This window comes from Mchenga conophoros, linkage group LG13 (genome assembly GCF_057382185.1).
Source record: "Mchenga conophoros isolate Kocher_MC1m ecotype Shallow Benthic linkage group LG13, M_conophoros_male_GT1.1, whole genome shotgun sequence".
NCBI classification, from domain to species: Eukaryota; Metazoa; Chordata; class Actinopteri; order Cichliformes; family Cichlidae; genus Mchenga; species Mchenga conophoros.
This window is the reverse complement of record NC_140538.1, coordinates 20,208,778-20,224,963: the sequence shown is the minus strand read 5'-3', so window position 1 is coordinate 20,224,963 and position 16,186 is coordinate 20,208,778. Positions and strand designations below refer to the sequence as shown.

The 16,186-nt window shown below is 36.8% G+C and overlaps 1 protein-coding gene across 1 annotated transcript in view; it reads left to right on the top strand.

Moving 5' to 3' along the window:
- The window catches only part of lmbrd1 (LMBR1 domain containing 1), a 48,991-nt gene that overhangs the window by 23,731 nt on the left and 9,074 nt on the right, over positions 1-16,186 (top strand). The window contains exons 8-14 of the mRNA XM_085297103.1: positions 4,427-4,552; positions 5,228-5,380; positions 8,032-8,096; positions 8,276-8,378; positions 9,314-9,418; positions 9,515-9,664; positions 13,051-13,126. Coding sequence (XP_085153229.1) covers positions 4,427-4,552; positions 5,228-5,380; positions 8,032-8,096; positions 8,276-8,378; positions 9,314-9,418; positions 9,515-9,664; positions 13,051-13,126 — 778 coding nt within the window. The remainder of the gene's footprint in view (positions 1-4,426; positions 4,553-5,227; positions 5,381-8,031; positions 8,097-8,275; positions 8,379-9,313; positions 9,419-9,514; positions 9,665-13,050; positions 13,127-16,186) is intronic.

The following is a 16,186-nucleotide window of genomic DNA, read 5'->3' as shown; positions in this document are numbered from 1 at the left end:
GTGGTTTTTAAGACACAACAGAGTGACTTATAAAATGATTTGACGTAGGAAATGGGACTAAATTGTTATCTTTGTTTTGTCAAACATACCAAGTTTGGTTTACGCAGTGGTTATAATTTATTTTTCTTTTTAGCTTTTAAAGTCTTTCAAGTGCACTGCAGGTTTTGTGTACAAATGGTTTCTCATAGTATTGGTTGACTTGGTGATGGAGTTGCCTTTTACTATTAGTAATGTCTTGTGATCTTAAAGATAAAGCATTTAGTTGCTGAAATTGTTTAGGCTGCTGTCTTTTATCTAATAACCCGAGACTTTTGATGTATGGATCCTCCTCCCAGCCTTATCAGCCACTTATCTCTCTCTCTCGCTCTCTCTCGCTCTCTGTATATTTGGTTATATATTGATTGTGTTTTTTGCTGGGTCAGAAAAAAATAACTTATGAAACGTTGTCTATTTTTCATAGCTTTCATTGTTTAACTAATCTGTGAATAATACCTGGAGGTTGTGGCTGACATGAGTTAGTGTCTGTTGGGGAAAAAATACAAGAGCGCTATTAGGATCAGCCCAGACATTGAGAATAACACTGACAACCAACTTCAATCTATCGAGTTTCTGTTGAGCTCAAAGAATCCTATCTGACAGATGAACAACAATTGAATGTGGAACTCTTAATGAATAATACACAACCAAGTCAAATAAGTTGTCGAGGCAGTTGCCCTTTAACACAAAAAAAATCTGTCTCATCTGGGAATTTATCCACTGTTCTCTCACCTTTGTGTAACCGTTCTCCAAAGGGTGGATAATTACAGAGTACATTTTGAGGATGGAACTGTGCTCAGATATGTTCTGGCCCATGCTGCTATGGACCAAATGCCCCGAGGAAATCAAAACACCCGGCGTGTCTTTGTTTTTGATGTTCCTTGTTTTGATAAAGTCAATCAAAGAACTCAGGCTTTTAGGCGACAGCAACAGCAGTCTGTACCTCTTTTATTGTCACAGCCTCAAAGCAGAAACTCTTTTTTTGTGTGTCTGACTTTGAATAATGTCCTTTTATCTGCTGTATCTCCTCTCTTCTCTAACTACAAGTGTGAAAACTGTTGTAGGTGGCAACCTACCGGTATTTGCAAAGAACTGTCTAATTTATCATCTTATGCTACTAAGCCCGATTAACTTAATGGAAGCCAAGTGACAGGTTCCATAAGCAGTGGAAATGTTGTCCATGACTCCTTTTGCTAATTTATCACTACCCTTTGTGCAGAACTCGCCATGTACTCTTAATGCACACAGCTCTGTGATGTAAACACTATACAGCTCTGCAACCTGGTGCACTTAAATTTCGTTCACATTGACGTAAGGCTGCACGGCTTTCTTTCTGTGTGCATAGTTCACTTATTAGAAGCAACTTAAACAAAACTCAAGCAATGTTATTTACCTTTCTATAGACAGAAACAGTTAATGGCTGCTAATGACTATTTTATTGTTGGGGTGTTCTGATAATGTATGGTCCTGTCAGTACTGTAAATCAAATAGAGCTCAGCTTTAGAGAGATTATACACTGAGTTTAAATTCAGTAAATTTATTTATTTTTCTAATATATTTTGCAAACATAGTGTTTTGCACTTGATAGCAACTTTAACTATTTTAATCTGTTTTAGAGGGCAATAAATAAGAAAACATTTAATGAAAAGAATTTAAGTACACAAAAAAGAACTTTTTCTTATCCCTAATTACTCTGTAATCTCCCACTCTGCTTCACTCAACCCAATTATATTACAAGGGATCAGCAAAATCTCAAAGCTCATGCATCATGTGAGATCCTTTGGCATCGTTTACTTCCTTTAAAAGCTTAGCTAGCATATTGACTTATGACTGTCATGGCTCTGTCTGCTGTTGAGATGCCATTCTCTTGCTCTTAAAGTGAAAGCCATAAAAATGCTGATACTGAATTAAATTTGGTTAATGTCTGGTAGTGTAATCCCAGACCCTGAAATTGACCTGGGCATAAGGTTCTTCCAGAGAATTGGAGTGATATCTGTTTTTCTAGAATTCTGTAACACCTCGAGGCTTTTTAAAATTTGAATTAAATTTTTATATTTTGTATTTCATTTTGAAGTTCAAAGTTTGTGACATTGGATTTTGAATAAAACAAGACGTGTTTTAGTGTGATAAGCACTTACAAACTGAAATTCTAAACAAGGAGAAGTACATGACATGAACAGAAGGACAGTATGTCCCTGAATGAAATTACTATTTTATAAACTTCATGTAATAAGTATATCTATTTAGTAGGATGAAATCACAGACGGTATTACCAGCAGACTGTATATAATGCACACATGTAGTTACAGAGGTTTTGGATTCCTCAGTTTAAAACATCACTGAATCTGAATTTATTTTTTGGCAAAAGAAAGGTTAGGTTCAATATAATCTTTTTTAAAATAGCACAAGTTCAAAAAAGTCACAAAGTGCTTTTATAAAAATTAATAAATTAATAAACGCTGCAAATTTGTACAGTAAAATTACACAGTTGGCATGAATGGCTCCATGAACACTAATTTAGTCTGAAAAAAAAAAAGTAAACAAATGAAATATTCACATGGGTTTTACATGTCTGGTTTGAAAAGGCCTTAAGAGTGAGCACTTGGCAACTGTAGGAAGGAAGAACTCCCTTTTAACAGGAAAAGACCTCTTGCAGAAGCAGTTTAGGGCTGAGGATGAGACAGTGTAGTGAACCACTGCCTAACATTACAATAATCTAGTTGCTCTCTTCCCTGTTCACTTTAGGGTTCAAGTCTGTTTTTAATCCTGTATTAGTTCTCAGTGCAGAACAATTTGTAGTCTACAAAGACATGGTAACCATAATGTTCTGTCATGTTTGTGAAGATTATTTTGTTCTAACACCCTTTGCTAATTGAATCAAATGACAGAGAACCCTGAATATGTTAGTTTAAATGAGTGGAAATGTCTTTTCACCCACTTCTATCCAGAGAATTTTATGCTTTGTTATTTCTTAACTGATAGCATTGAGAACTTGTGGGGGGCCTCAGATCCATCCAGTGGAAACACAAACAAAGAGGCTTGTGTAGGAGACCTGTGCCCAACTACTTCTCCCTCTTCCCACTCAGCAGTCATGTGACTGAATGATTTCAGCTAGTGACTTCACCCTCAGCCAACACACACTTATTGAGTTGCATACACATTCCCAGCTCCCCTGCTGAGCTATTTCTGGTTATTATTGACCACGGTGAGTTTTAAAATAACTTTAATGAGCATGCATTACGATGAGTGAGCTAAAAATGTACACTCCAGCAGAGGGAAACCTGTTTTGTCTTTCTTTTAGTTTCTTTTCTATTTCTCTCATATAGTTGCACATTTCAGGGGTGGGAAATGTTTCTCTTGGGATCTGGGACAGGTTTTCCTTTTATGAGTGTGTTTGATATTCGGGACATGCTCTGGCCTTAAGAGCTCCATGATTCATTGCAAGAGGCGACATTCGCCCGTGGCAGAGATCCTCAGCAGAGACTAATAATAGTGTAGCCTGACTTAGTATCCCATGCGGCTCTCTTAATGCTACCTAACACTCAAAAACTAGTAAAAGTTGTTTTAGAAAAATATAGACTGTGACATTTCCCCACATGAAAAATGGAAGGAGGGCAGCATCTTTTGCACAGAATGGCCCTTTGTTTTACTATGAACCTGTAAAATGGCACACTTCCAAGTTGATAAAAGTGAGACAGCATTGTGAAAGCATTGGCCTGTTGCTTTTACTTTTCTTTGTATTGATTGGTCTGTTTCCTGGTATTAAAGATGTCCCTCGTTTTTGATTAAAGTCCAGATGTCCCTTCAGGTGATTTAAGACCCCTGAAAGATGAAATCACCCCACAGATTTTCTCTTATTGTCTATCTTTGTGGGAAACTGTGCAGTGTTTATATATTGTATCTAACTTTTACAAAGAAATATAATTAAATGACATCTGTTGATTTAAATTCAGGTGAAAATTGACTGCATCTTGATTTTCCTACCTAAATGCGTCTATTGAAAATTATAATTAGAACAAGTTCTTCATATCCTAGAGAGAGGGTAGTGCTGTCACATGGGGGCACTGTTAAGCTGTAAATGCATCAGAGTGATATAAGGCAGTGATATCCTCACAAAATGGTTGCAGCAAATTCTCCAATAAACCTCAGCACAATTATAGGTTCCACCATTTTAATCTTTTTTCCTGAACCAAAAATGACATGGCCTGGGAGGCCAGGAACTATATGATTTGCTGTGTGTGTTTGCTTACCCTCATTTGACTGTTGTCATGTCCCACATTGTGATGGGTTTGCCGTCAGGCAGGAGCCTGTGTGGGTGGATGCACGTGCCATATGTGCTCACTCTGACAATGATGTCTGATTATAATGGTAGTTTTGCACTGTCTTCCAGGCATATGGTATGTCTGTTATGCCTTTGAATCTGATAAAAGGCACCCGCAGTGTTAAGTATGAACGCCTGGAGAACACTGAGGACATTGATGATGTTGAGCATCAGATTGAAAAGCTAAAATCCAAGGTGAGTCCCATCAGAAGACACAAAGAGTTATTTAAGCTTAAAAGATTTACTTTAGTAATCATGAAAACAAATGCTGTTTTTATTTGTTTTTCCTTTAATATCATTCTGGATTTTTCTATCTCATATGTGCCCCTTTGTCTTTGAATTCTGTTATGTGTGGGTAACATTGCTTTAGTCAACCACCTTCCCAGCTGGAGGCCACATATACTGAAAGTGTAGACATCTATTAGTTGCTCATTGCAACATGAAGTATAAACAATAGTCCAGATCATTCCTTATTTGTCCCTTGCATAAATGCACTTGTTAAAAACCAGGTATTGGCAGCATTAAAGGTTATTTTCACAGTAGCAAGAAGGTTAATGCAAAACACGCACAGTTTGCTTTAATATTGTGAGAGCAGTAGTTTAAATATGATACAGTGATATACATTTACAAGTATGTATATGCTTTGAGAATGTTTAGAAAACAGCATTTATATAATACTCCCACTATTTTTAGTCTACATACTCATTCACTTGACTGTAAATATTTATTAAAATCATATTTTTGCAGATAAAATGATATCTACATTTTTCAATGTTCTCATTAAAACTTCCAGCAGTGTAGTGTAGTTTCAAAAGTCCGCATAATATCGATCATTGATGCATTTGGGATATCTTTTGGTCGTCTTGTCAGTGCCAAGATGGACGTCCTCTGTCCTCGAGGGATAGAAACAACCTGCAGGAGCTGGAGGGCAAACTACAGGTCCTCCGGCGCAGGGGGAGACACCTGGAAATTGCAGAGAGGAACTGCTGCACTAAAGTGGGCAGTGCTCTCAGACCTTTCAAGGTGAGTGTCCATTATGGAATTGGCTCTCATTCACAAAAGTAAATTATGTTCTCCAAAGTATTCTGTACAAAGGGAAATTATGCTGATGAGTGTGTATTGAATGCAAGCATACAGACAGGGTTATTTAACATAGATAGTGCTGTATTTATTCAGTGCTTCTTTTAATTGATATTTGAGATTAAGAATAGGTGAAACTGCAAAAACCCGCTCTAGCTTGTGTAATACATTTAAAACATCATTTTTGTGTTTGTATTTTTATAGCCACCTTCAACTACTTCTTCCTAAACAATTTCTTTGTGCTCAATTTCCAATCTGAACTGCTCTAGATTTACTTTGAGTTCTACTTTACACAACCGCATAGTTACATGATTCCCACAGGAAATCTATTCACCTAATTTACTCTGAAGTCTCTCAGGGAGTCTCATATTTCTCAGGCAGGATCTCATGGTACCCAAGGGATAGACCAAAGCAACCAAGAAACTTGTCTTTTTATTGTTTTTCATATTTTTTTTCTTCTTTTTTTGGCTACTAGTGGACATGTTGGTCCCAACATTACTGGCCCAGTACAAAACATCCAGACACAATGTACTGATGAGCATAATGTAGAGACTCAAAGTGCCTCAAAGTTCTGATCAATTACATACATTTCATTTGAGCAGTTTTTCATGGTATTGAATAGAAGTGCTTTATAATAATTTTTTGAAGTTAAATAAAAAGCACATTGGCTTTTTATGCAGTCACTTGGGGGCAAAAATAAATAAATCACAAATTCAGCCAGAATCCCGCGTGGCTAGGTTTTCTTACCAATCCTTAATAATATATCCTTGTTCCAAACCACTCATTTATTGTGTGTGCTTTTTTTTTATCAACAATTGGCAGAAACAGCTATTGAAAATGGCATAAATACACTTCACTGGACTTTGAGACAATGCAGTGGCTCTCACAATGAAAATGGCTTTTCTTAACAGACTTATGACTGTTATTATTCTTGTTAAACATAATGGTGGAGGGTCTGAATAAAAGGTATAATATAAAGTTACAATACTGCAAATCCTCAAGCAGCAGAAGTATTTACTCCTAATAGTTTTATTGAACTGCAGCTGAAATACAGTAACAAGAATGTTTATAACATTACTGAAAAAGATCAAAAGACTTTGATAACAGATTTTCGTTGTCGTATATTTCCTTCTCGATTATTCCCACGTTATAGAAAAAAATTTTTCTTCTTTTAACTGATATAAAAGACTTATGTGGCTGGCTGCAGTGCTATTGTAATAACTCACTGAAAGAATATCCACTTACTTCTGTTCATATTTCAACCTATGCAGCCAGCACGTGCACACAAATGTACTTTGTGCCTATATGAATGGCTTACATGCTTAATGTGCTCTTATTACTCGGCATTACCACATGACTTATCAGTGGTAATGCCCAGTTACAGTCCTGCAGACCCCTCACTTTTAATGCCTTTTCCATGTGTTAAGGATAAAATAAATTCAAGCATCATTCCCTTCTTTCACATTTTACTTTTCCTACTGCTGTTCATTTTTCAGTACTTAACTGCACTGCAGGCTCAAACAAATATTTTAAACCAGTGTCTGTAACAGTTTGTCTTTAACCAGGGGGGTTGCTGCTAATGATAGTCCCCAGACTCAAATTTAAACAGTAATGAGTTGGGAGATTTATTTACTGTATACTGAGAGCCTGGTGTAGAGTGATAAGCCAAATGATTGCGATTTCAGCCTCACTGTTCCTCAGACACATGCTGTCCTTTTAATACCAACACCGACAGTGAGCGAAAATGACTCACTAAGCATGTTAAACACTGACAGTTAAAATCAGTGCGTGAGGACATGGAGCTCACAATAGTTACTCTCTTTTGATCGCGCAAGAAATGTAACAAGCTATTTTTTTTTTTTTAGGTAAGCAACTTGCACCATAATAGGGTGAAAAATTGTGCCACCTATTTATAGAGGTTTTATTAAAAAAGTGTATATATATATATGGCAGGTGCCTTATTTAATGTTTTAATAACTTTACTATCATTTAATACATGTAAACTCATTTTTTAGATATTTCCTTGGTTAGAGTAGCAGTTTCATAAAAAGATTACTGTACTTTTTTAAAATTAAACTAAATTATGTTTTTCTTCTCCGTCTTGCCTGCTTCTCTCCTAAGTCTGTCATCAGTATCTTAATTAATATTTTGCTGCAAGGGGTTTATCTCAGATAATTTGGTATAATTTGGTCTAACTATTGATATGAAGATCAGCATTAGATTCACTTTTTTTCCCCTCCCACTACGTTCATCTGATCAGCCAGCTTTTTCCTCCCTGATTGCAGCCTCCTAACTCTGCTTCAGCTGTGCCATTGCTTCCCCCTGTCACCCTGAGCGACAGTGCCAAACTGTGGCTGGCTATGCCATATGGTCTCTGTTTGACAAAAGACATGGTAGAAAGGTTATATTTGCTGACTAAGTAGCTGTCTTTAAAAATACACATTTTATTTAAATGCAGCTTTTAATGCAGTTCACAAACAAGGGCACACTGTGATTACACGTCCCTCCTATAGCAGTCATTTCTAAAAATGTATCCTGGTATTTTGTTGTAGTTATTTATTTTTGTTTCTCTGTTTTGATTGATTGATTTGCAGATATTACTAGGCATATTCTTTATCCTGGTTGCGTTGCTGTTCACCATTGCCCTCTTCATTTCAAAGTAAGTTATGATTTGTCCTGTAACACAAAATACAGTTTGCAGTGTGTGCCTTGTAAGACCAAAATGTACCAAAATAAACAGTGCAATTGCTTCATTTAACCTTATATATTAAAGTTTAATACTGGAGATTGATACCCTTATTTCTTCTTTTTCTTTCTCTCTGTTTTTTTCCTCCTCAGTCTGGATAAAGCCCTCCACTCGGCTGGCATCAGCTCTGGGTTCATAATCTTTGGCACCAACCTAACCAATCCTCTGAATGAACTTCTTTTAGCCTTGCAGCCTGTGAGTATCCTCTCATCTCTCACGTTGGAATAGTGATTATACTCAATTAAGATATGCTTAAATCCATATTTTTTTGTTTCTGTCATCATTAACCTCAATGAAGCATCATTTAAAAGCTTTATCACTGGTCTCTCCTAAATGAACTTGAGATGTTGTTTAAAACTTGGGGAGTATGTGCTTCAGTGTGCTGAAATTTAAACACATTAAACTGATTTTTGGGTCAGTGCTAATTTGTAATGAAATTAGGTTACACAATACACATCGTCAGTGATAGGTCATTGAGTTTCCAGGTTTTTCAGCATCATACACCTTCACTCAGGAAACCCAGCAAGGGTTGTTCAGACCCTGGCTTGTTTCCCAGCAGCATTGGCGAAAGGATCACTCCTCCTCATTGAAAGCCATCTGGAGGCCCTCTCTGCAGCTTCCAGAGTGGACATGATGGCTTTCTTTTTTGCAGCACCGGTGACTGAAAAAGCTGCACCTTAATCAGCTCACACTGCACCATACAGCCTCTCCTCCTGCACTGATCTACCAGTTCCTGGTACTTGGACCATTTATGCTTATTTGCCTCTTCATTTAGCTGTAAAAGAAGCAGCTGCTTTGACGAGGCTAAAGACAGGACCACACACAAAAGCTTGGCAAAACATGACTGCTAAATTGGTTTAAATACCTAAACTTGCCAGTCTGAACACTTCATGTTGCAAAGCATAACAGTTGTTGATGTTCAGATTTTTTCCTGGTGTGTGAATGTGCTGCAGACTAACCAGGATAGATATGGTTAGCATTTATTGGAGCTGACCAGATATTGTGGGATTACCCATTTTTACTGGTTGCTCCTTGAAAGATTACCATCCTAAGTGTTTGGCTCTGGATGCAATAATTATTGTTGTGCATTTAAGATTTATACGGTAGCTGACTTGTTTTTGATGTCACAGGTTTTTCCACTGGATTATATCCTGATCACAGTCATCACAGTGTACTTCGTACTCACATCCATGGCCGGCATTCGTAACATGGGCATTTGGTTCTTCTGGATAAGGGTAAGAAAATGCCTTATTTATGTATTTAAATTTTTGCAAATGCCCAGTTAACTACATGATAATGTGTTCTTTTTTTCTTTTCTTTTTTTTTTACAGCTGTACAAAATAAGACCTAAGAAAACTCGCCCCCAGGCTCTCCTCTTCCTCTGTATGATTCTTCTTTTGATCGTTCTGCACACCAGCTACATGATCTATAGTCTAGCCCCACAATATGTCATGTATGGCAGCCAGAAATACCTTGTACAGGTAAGGAAAAATTCATGTCCATTCCTGTGTGTTTCTTTGTTTTCACTCTCCCTGATGAGAGCTTCTAACGATGGCAGTGTCAGTTAGTCAGTGTGTTCAAACCTCTTTGGTTCAGTTTGGTGTAGGCAGCAGCATGGTCTCTACAGGCTGGCAGCGGGGCTTTTAGACTCTTGTTCGTTTTCAGTTCCGTCTTTCTATATTAGACTATGTGGCTTTGCTGTTTGACAGTCTACTCTCCATGTGATCTAATGTAGCTCTGCTCTTTCTCGCTGTGTGGGTGTACGCAGGTGGTTTAGATGCACCCTTGCGTCTACACTTTATCAGAAAAAAAATCTTTTAAACAACATAATTTAAATGAACCGGTGTGTTGTTTTACTGAAACATCCTCTTGTTCTTTTCTTTTAAATTTTGATATCACATTATATGGTAAATGGCCTGCATTTGTATAGCGCTTTTCTAGTCCTTAAGGACCCCAAAGCGCTTTACATATCCAGTCATCCACCCATTCACACACTGGCGATAGCAAGCTACATTGTAGCCACAGCTGCCCTGGGGCACACTGACAGAGGCGAGGCTGCCGGACACAGGCGCCACCGGGCCCTCTGACCACCACCAGTAGGCAAACATGGGGTTAGTAACTTGCCCAAGGATATTTGGCATGCAGCCGGGAGGCAGCCTGGGATTGAACCACCGACCTTCTGATTAGTGGCTGACCTGCTCTGCCACCTGAGCTACAGCCACCCCATATATCAAAGATGCATACAGTTTAGAGTAAATATTGAATAGGACTGGTTGAATTCTTCTGTGATCAATATCATGATGAGCTCCCACATTTGTTTCTGTTAGGTTCCTCGTTTAGATATGATTAAATTGCTTAAAAAGTGGACAGAGCTTAGCAAATGCATGCGCTGAGGCTGAGAAGTATCAAGTTAAGAAGCAGTAAAGGGTTAGTTGCCTCTAGACTTTTCCTCATCTGGGCTGTTAGACCAGGAGGAGGAACTGGAGCAAAATTAATTAACACTTGCTGCTTTCTTTTTTTTTCCTTTTGGTTTTTAAATCAAAACACTACATTTCTAATATTACCTTCCTTGCGCACCACATGGTCACGTGCAGTTTTATATAATGGGTGGAGTTAGATAATCACCCCAAATCGCATTTGATTGGATGGATTTTTGCAAATGTCCCCAAGTGCAGGATTAGGGACCAAAAAATATTTTATTTTTGTGTCTAAAATTGACATAAATTAAACATAGAATATAAAAATTTAATTTTTGTTTTGAGAATTAAGGGTAGGAATTATTTTATTCCTTACTAGTTAGATATTTAGTCGATTTCTTCAATTAATTACAGAGCTGTGTTGGTTATTAAATGCATTGTCACCGTACTGTCATTGTTAACAGAGGTTCATATGTCTGATTTAGCTATTAGGGGTGCAACGATATTCGTATCGATATTGAACCGTTCGATACAGTGCTTTCGGTTCAGTACGCATATGTATCGAACAATACAACATTTGTAATTTATTTTATCAATTTTCCTTCTGACGATGCTGTCTGTGTTGAGCGCTCAGTGAATCTGTGTTCGACTACTCCGCCTAGGCTGCACTGTCGAGCGCAGATCCACTGAGCGCTCAACACAGACAGCATAGTCAGAAGGAAGAGAGCAGGGCAAGCTAGCGAGACAGAAGTTAAGCTCTACTTGCAACAGGCAAATTGAACCTCCCCCACCCTCATTCAGATCTGGCGTTTGGAATTATTTTGGTTTTCATGTGACGTATGACCCTGAAGGTAAGCGCGTCATGGACTAAAGTAAAACAGTATGTTGGATGTGCCATGCAATGCTCAATTACATTGGTGTGAACTAGTGTGTTAGCGCAGTTAGCTCGTTAACGTGTTTGCCGTCTAGCCCCATGCACGGAGCGATCGGCGGTAGCTCGTTAACGGAGATTTGCGGTGTTGTGGCGTTAAGGTCATTTCAGCGAGATTAACCTGAAAGCACTAGTGGGAACACAACGAATATGACTGCACATTTACACCGACATCATCCTAGTGCAAAGACAAAAACAACAAGCATGCTACTAACTTTAGCCGAGTCATTTAGACAGCTGTTAGCACATGATTCTCCTTATGCTGCTGAGAATATAGCCCAGAAGAAGCGGATAGTATAGCTTTTATTTTGGAAAGAGCCATTTCTCTGTAATAAACTCTCTTTTCCAAAGATGAGTGATTCCTCAATCAGATACAGGGCTTGCAATATCGCTAGCCCGACGTCCCGGAGCTAGCGATTTTTTCAGTCGGGCTACCAAAATCTATCTCTTCCCTGCCCGTCGGGCTATTGTAGGAAAAATATATGTCAATGCTTTTGCATTCTTTCAGAAATGTAGCTGGGTAATTATGTCATTGGCATCGGTGAGCCACTGTCAATATGTGACATATTGAAGTTGCGTTTGAATTTGCGCTTGTTTTTTTGCTTTCACTTTGCAATCGTGTGAACTGTGTATAGAGAGCGACAGCACTGATCTGTGAGTGATGATAATTTGTGCACCAATTCCTCTGAGATCGTCTTATTAATCGTTAGCTTACTATGCAAACATGACAAGTGAAATCTCCCGCAGCTTAAACATGTGAGAGGTTGATCGCGCAGAGAATCGCTGAGCTTATGTGAGTGAGCGTGTAAAAGCATTTCAGTTCTGCTGAGCCAAATAAGACAGGTCAGGGTGAAGAAGTGACAGCCAAAGAAAAGCTTACCACAAAACGGAGAAGTTATGACAAATCAGACTATAAGGCAAAAAGAAAGTGCAGCTTTATGGTTTCGTGGACAAAAGAATTTCTGTGGCTGCAATATGATGAGCTAAATAACCAGGGCTGCACATAAGTGGTCCGCAGGTGCGCATTCGCTGTCAAAATAAAAAACACGCACAAGGGATACGGTTAAATTTAAAAACTGTACTTTTGAGTTAAAATATATATTTATAATTTGAATAAATGACAAATTAAAAAGGCATGAACATTTTTTTTTGTATCGAAAAAATATCGAACCGTGACACCAAAGTATCGAACCGAACCGTGAATTTTGTGTATCGTTGCACCCCTAATAGCTATATATTGTGTATACCTGCAGGAAAATTAGATTAATATTATTACAACTTTTACAGTCCTTTGGACCCAAATCATCTTGTTTTTACTTTGCATAATGTAAATCAGCCGATAATACAGTATATGAATAAAGTATGTTGATGATCTGTACTAATTCAGTGTTATAAATTCTTAAAGACGATAGTTCAAACAGTTCCATGTTCATAAAATGCCAAAATATTTGTGTACTGCAGTGTTTAATGTTTCTGTAGTAAACACGTACATCACTCTTGTTTTGTTTTTTGGTTTCAGATGCCATCACCAGGTCCTACATCTGGGAATACAACTATTAACACCTCCAGGATATGTGATGCAGATGCACCTGAGGGTAAGTTCGTCATTTCTACCACACTATAGTAGCGCTGGCTCCAATCGTGAGATGCTTAAAGAACCTACAAGACAACATGAAACATTTATTGCTCATAACGTGGAATTCATGCTAGAGGAACAGAAGGACGGTGTGTGTGACCAAGTTATATAATGTAGAACACTGTTCAGTAATCTTTATCACTATTCATTATGTATTAGAATTAATAATACCAAGAACAAATGTTTACTAATGCAGTAGGTAGTGTCTTACTGTCAACATGCAAATGTTTAATTCACTAAAGGAGGCATGAATACACCAACGTGTGCATGCACATAAGTATAAGCTCTACTATGTTTATTTATTCATGTGATAAATGCTCATGTCAGGCTGCTGTTGGTGGTGAAGGGGATACTTTGTATGATGTGTAAAACCAAAGATACATCTGTAGAAATGTGTGAATGTTGTGTAATAAGTTTGTTTATGATACAGATGACAATCTATCTAGCTAGTTGGCTATTCTACATATATGCAGATCCACAGTGACATCTGTCTTGAATGGGGTAACATAGCATTGAAGGCTTCAAGTAAACAGACAGAAAAGGAATTATTTTCATTTCGACGCAGGTTTAAAGAAAAACAAACAAGATCATAAATTTACTTCATTTTTCAACATACCTGACACATGTGCCTTTTATCATTCCTCATCTACTCTAACCTTAATAGTCTTAATACTATTTTTGTTCTCCAAAACAAAAATAGTGTTGTTTTACAGTATGCCCTAAACTGTAGTAGCATGACAGGAAAAATGGCTTTCAGACTCACTGTTATGGTCTTTTAGACCCTACCCCAGAATTGTATAGCTAAATCCTCAAAGTCCATTTTTTCTGGGGGAAAAGTAAATTGTTACAGTTAAATCTGCTTTTCTCTGCACACACAACAAAGTCTGTGCCAGTACCTGAAACCTCACACAGGAGCACACAGACCTTTCTAAACCCTTTCTAAATATGAGTTTTCGCTCATATACAGTTTTTTTTTCTATAATGTTCTACAATCTATCTACAATACAATTTTATAGTAGTCTTAAGTAAATGTAAAACCGTGTCTGTAATCACTCCGATTCAACATGATATGAGCTAACGTCAGCTTATCACTTATCTGGCTGTTTCTAGAAGGCTGTTTTCTGAATTTTTCAGATGCATGCAGCACCAAACAGTAGCAAGATCTTTTCCAAAGTGAGGGAAATTCTTTTAACAATCAAGTATCATTAATCTAACAGCAAATTAGTGATATTATTATCATAAGCTTTTATATAATTTATTAAATGGTACTTGATGTGTTTGGAGTTATTTTTGGGAGTAATTATTTATGGAGCTATATAAATGATATTTAGAGCATGTGTGTGGCTCAAATGCACTGAACTAGAGGAAATGGCATTTGTTAAAGGCTGTGGTTTCACAATTGTCATTGTGTGAGAAGTTATCTCTCAATTACAAAATATTTATTATTCTAACCTTATTAGGCAGATCATTGCCATGTTAAGATCATTGCTTATAAAAATGGAAAGCCTTGTAGAGAAATAACTAGTAGGATCACACACAATACTTTTATGTGGAATATAAAGACAGATGATTTCATATTTGAAATTAAGTTATGTTACAATGTTTTCCTTCGTATCAAAGGTAAACATTCAAACACCTATTTAATTACCATAGTTTGAAATATAAATATATATATAATTACATATAACAAACAATGCTTATATTGATTGCTTATATTTAATGTTTAAACAGGTTATATCCAATAAATCCATTGAAACCATTTGTTTACACCTGCTGACATACAGTAATTAGGTATCTGTAAATCTCCCAGTAATACTTATGCTTATCAAAGAATATTGTTCAAAATAAGTGGCGATAGCTTTTTTTATTGTATGTATTTCAGATAATAATGTTTGTTCTTCTTCCCCACCTCTAACAGTTATGATTCTAATTATGATCATGATTCTGCAGCATATTCTCCTGTTGTTTACTTCATTACTAAAAGATAAGTTATGTATATCTTTATAGCTGCAAATCAGATGGTACCACAAGACACTCAATTTGTGGAATATTGTGACCATTTGTTCAACAATATTCTATTATGCTGGGAAACTGCACACATTAATTTAGCTGCTGATTTCCTTTAGCTCTTGCTAAAACCTATTTTGGTTTTTTATTACAGCCAATATTAATATACTAACAAACAAGCATAAAGTCATATTGCTGCATCTGAGGGCTTTTCCCTAAGAACACATTCATCTGTTCATTTTATTTAATGTTTATATACACCTACATGTAGCATTTAAGTGTCTGAGATACTGAAATTCATGTAGGTGCCAGAATAAAATGACTATTACATCCATGCCCAAAGTGTACAACAGAAAATTTAATAAAATATTCTTTTAGAAAACCTGCTCTTATGACAAATCAAATACAGACATATTGCATTTGATTTGTCATATAGGATAATATAGATTTATATCAGTTTATGCATTATCATGTAGAACAGTAAAGCTGTCGAGTTATCCTTACAGCTTGCTTTTAAATAAATACAAACAATATGTCATATAATTTTGTTTTTTTATTCAATTTTGCCGACATTTGTGATGTTCAGTAAACCCAAAAATAAAATGACACTTATTGACAGAATGTCAGAAAAATCAGATCAATCAATCAATTCATCTTTAGCATTATTATGTCAACATATCACTGTTTCTTTTAATACATCATAAGTATTTTGGTAGAGAAGCCAGTATTATTAATATATTCAAGCACCATCATCATGAATACATGTTTGGTATTCTTTCATGCCAGACTGCTTGGAATTTAGCAGAAATGTAATTATGACAAAACATCCTGCCTCATCATTTGATTCTGTTACAGTTCTTAAGAAGTTTTGTCACAACTGGCAACTAAAGTATGACATTTGTTGTCGGTGTTCCTGAGTTGTTGCTTTTCACAAAAAATGGTTCAAATGTGCGGTTTTTACACTTTTTGTAAAGCAGCAGTTCAGGTAGTTCTTACAAGAGTGGCCTAAACA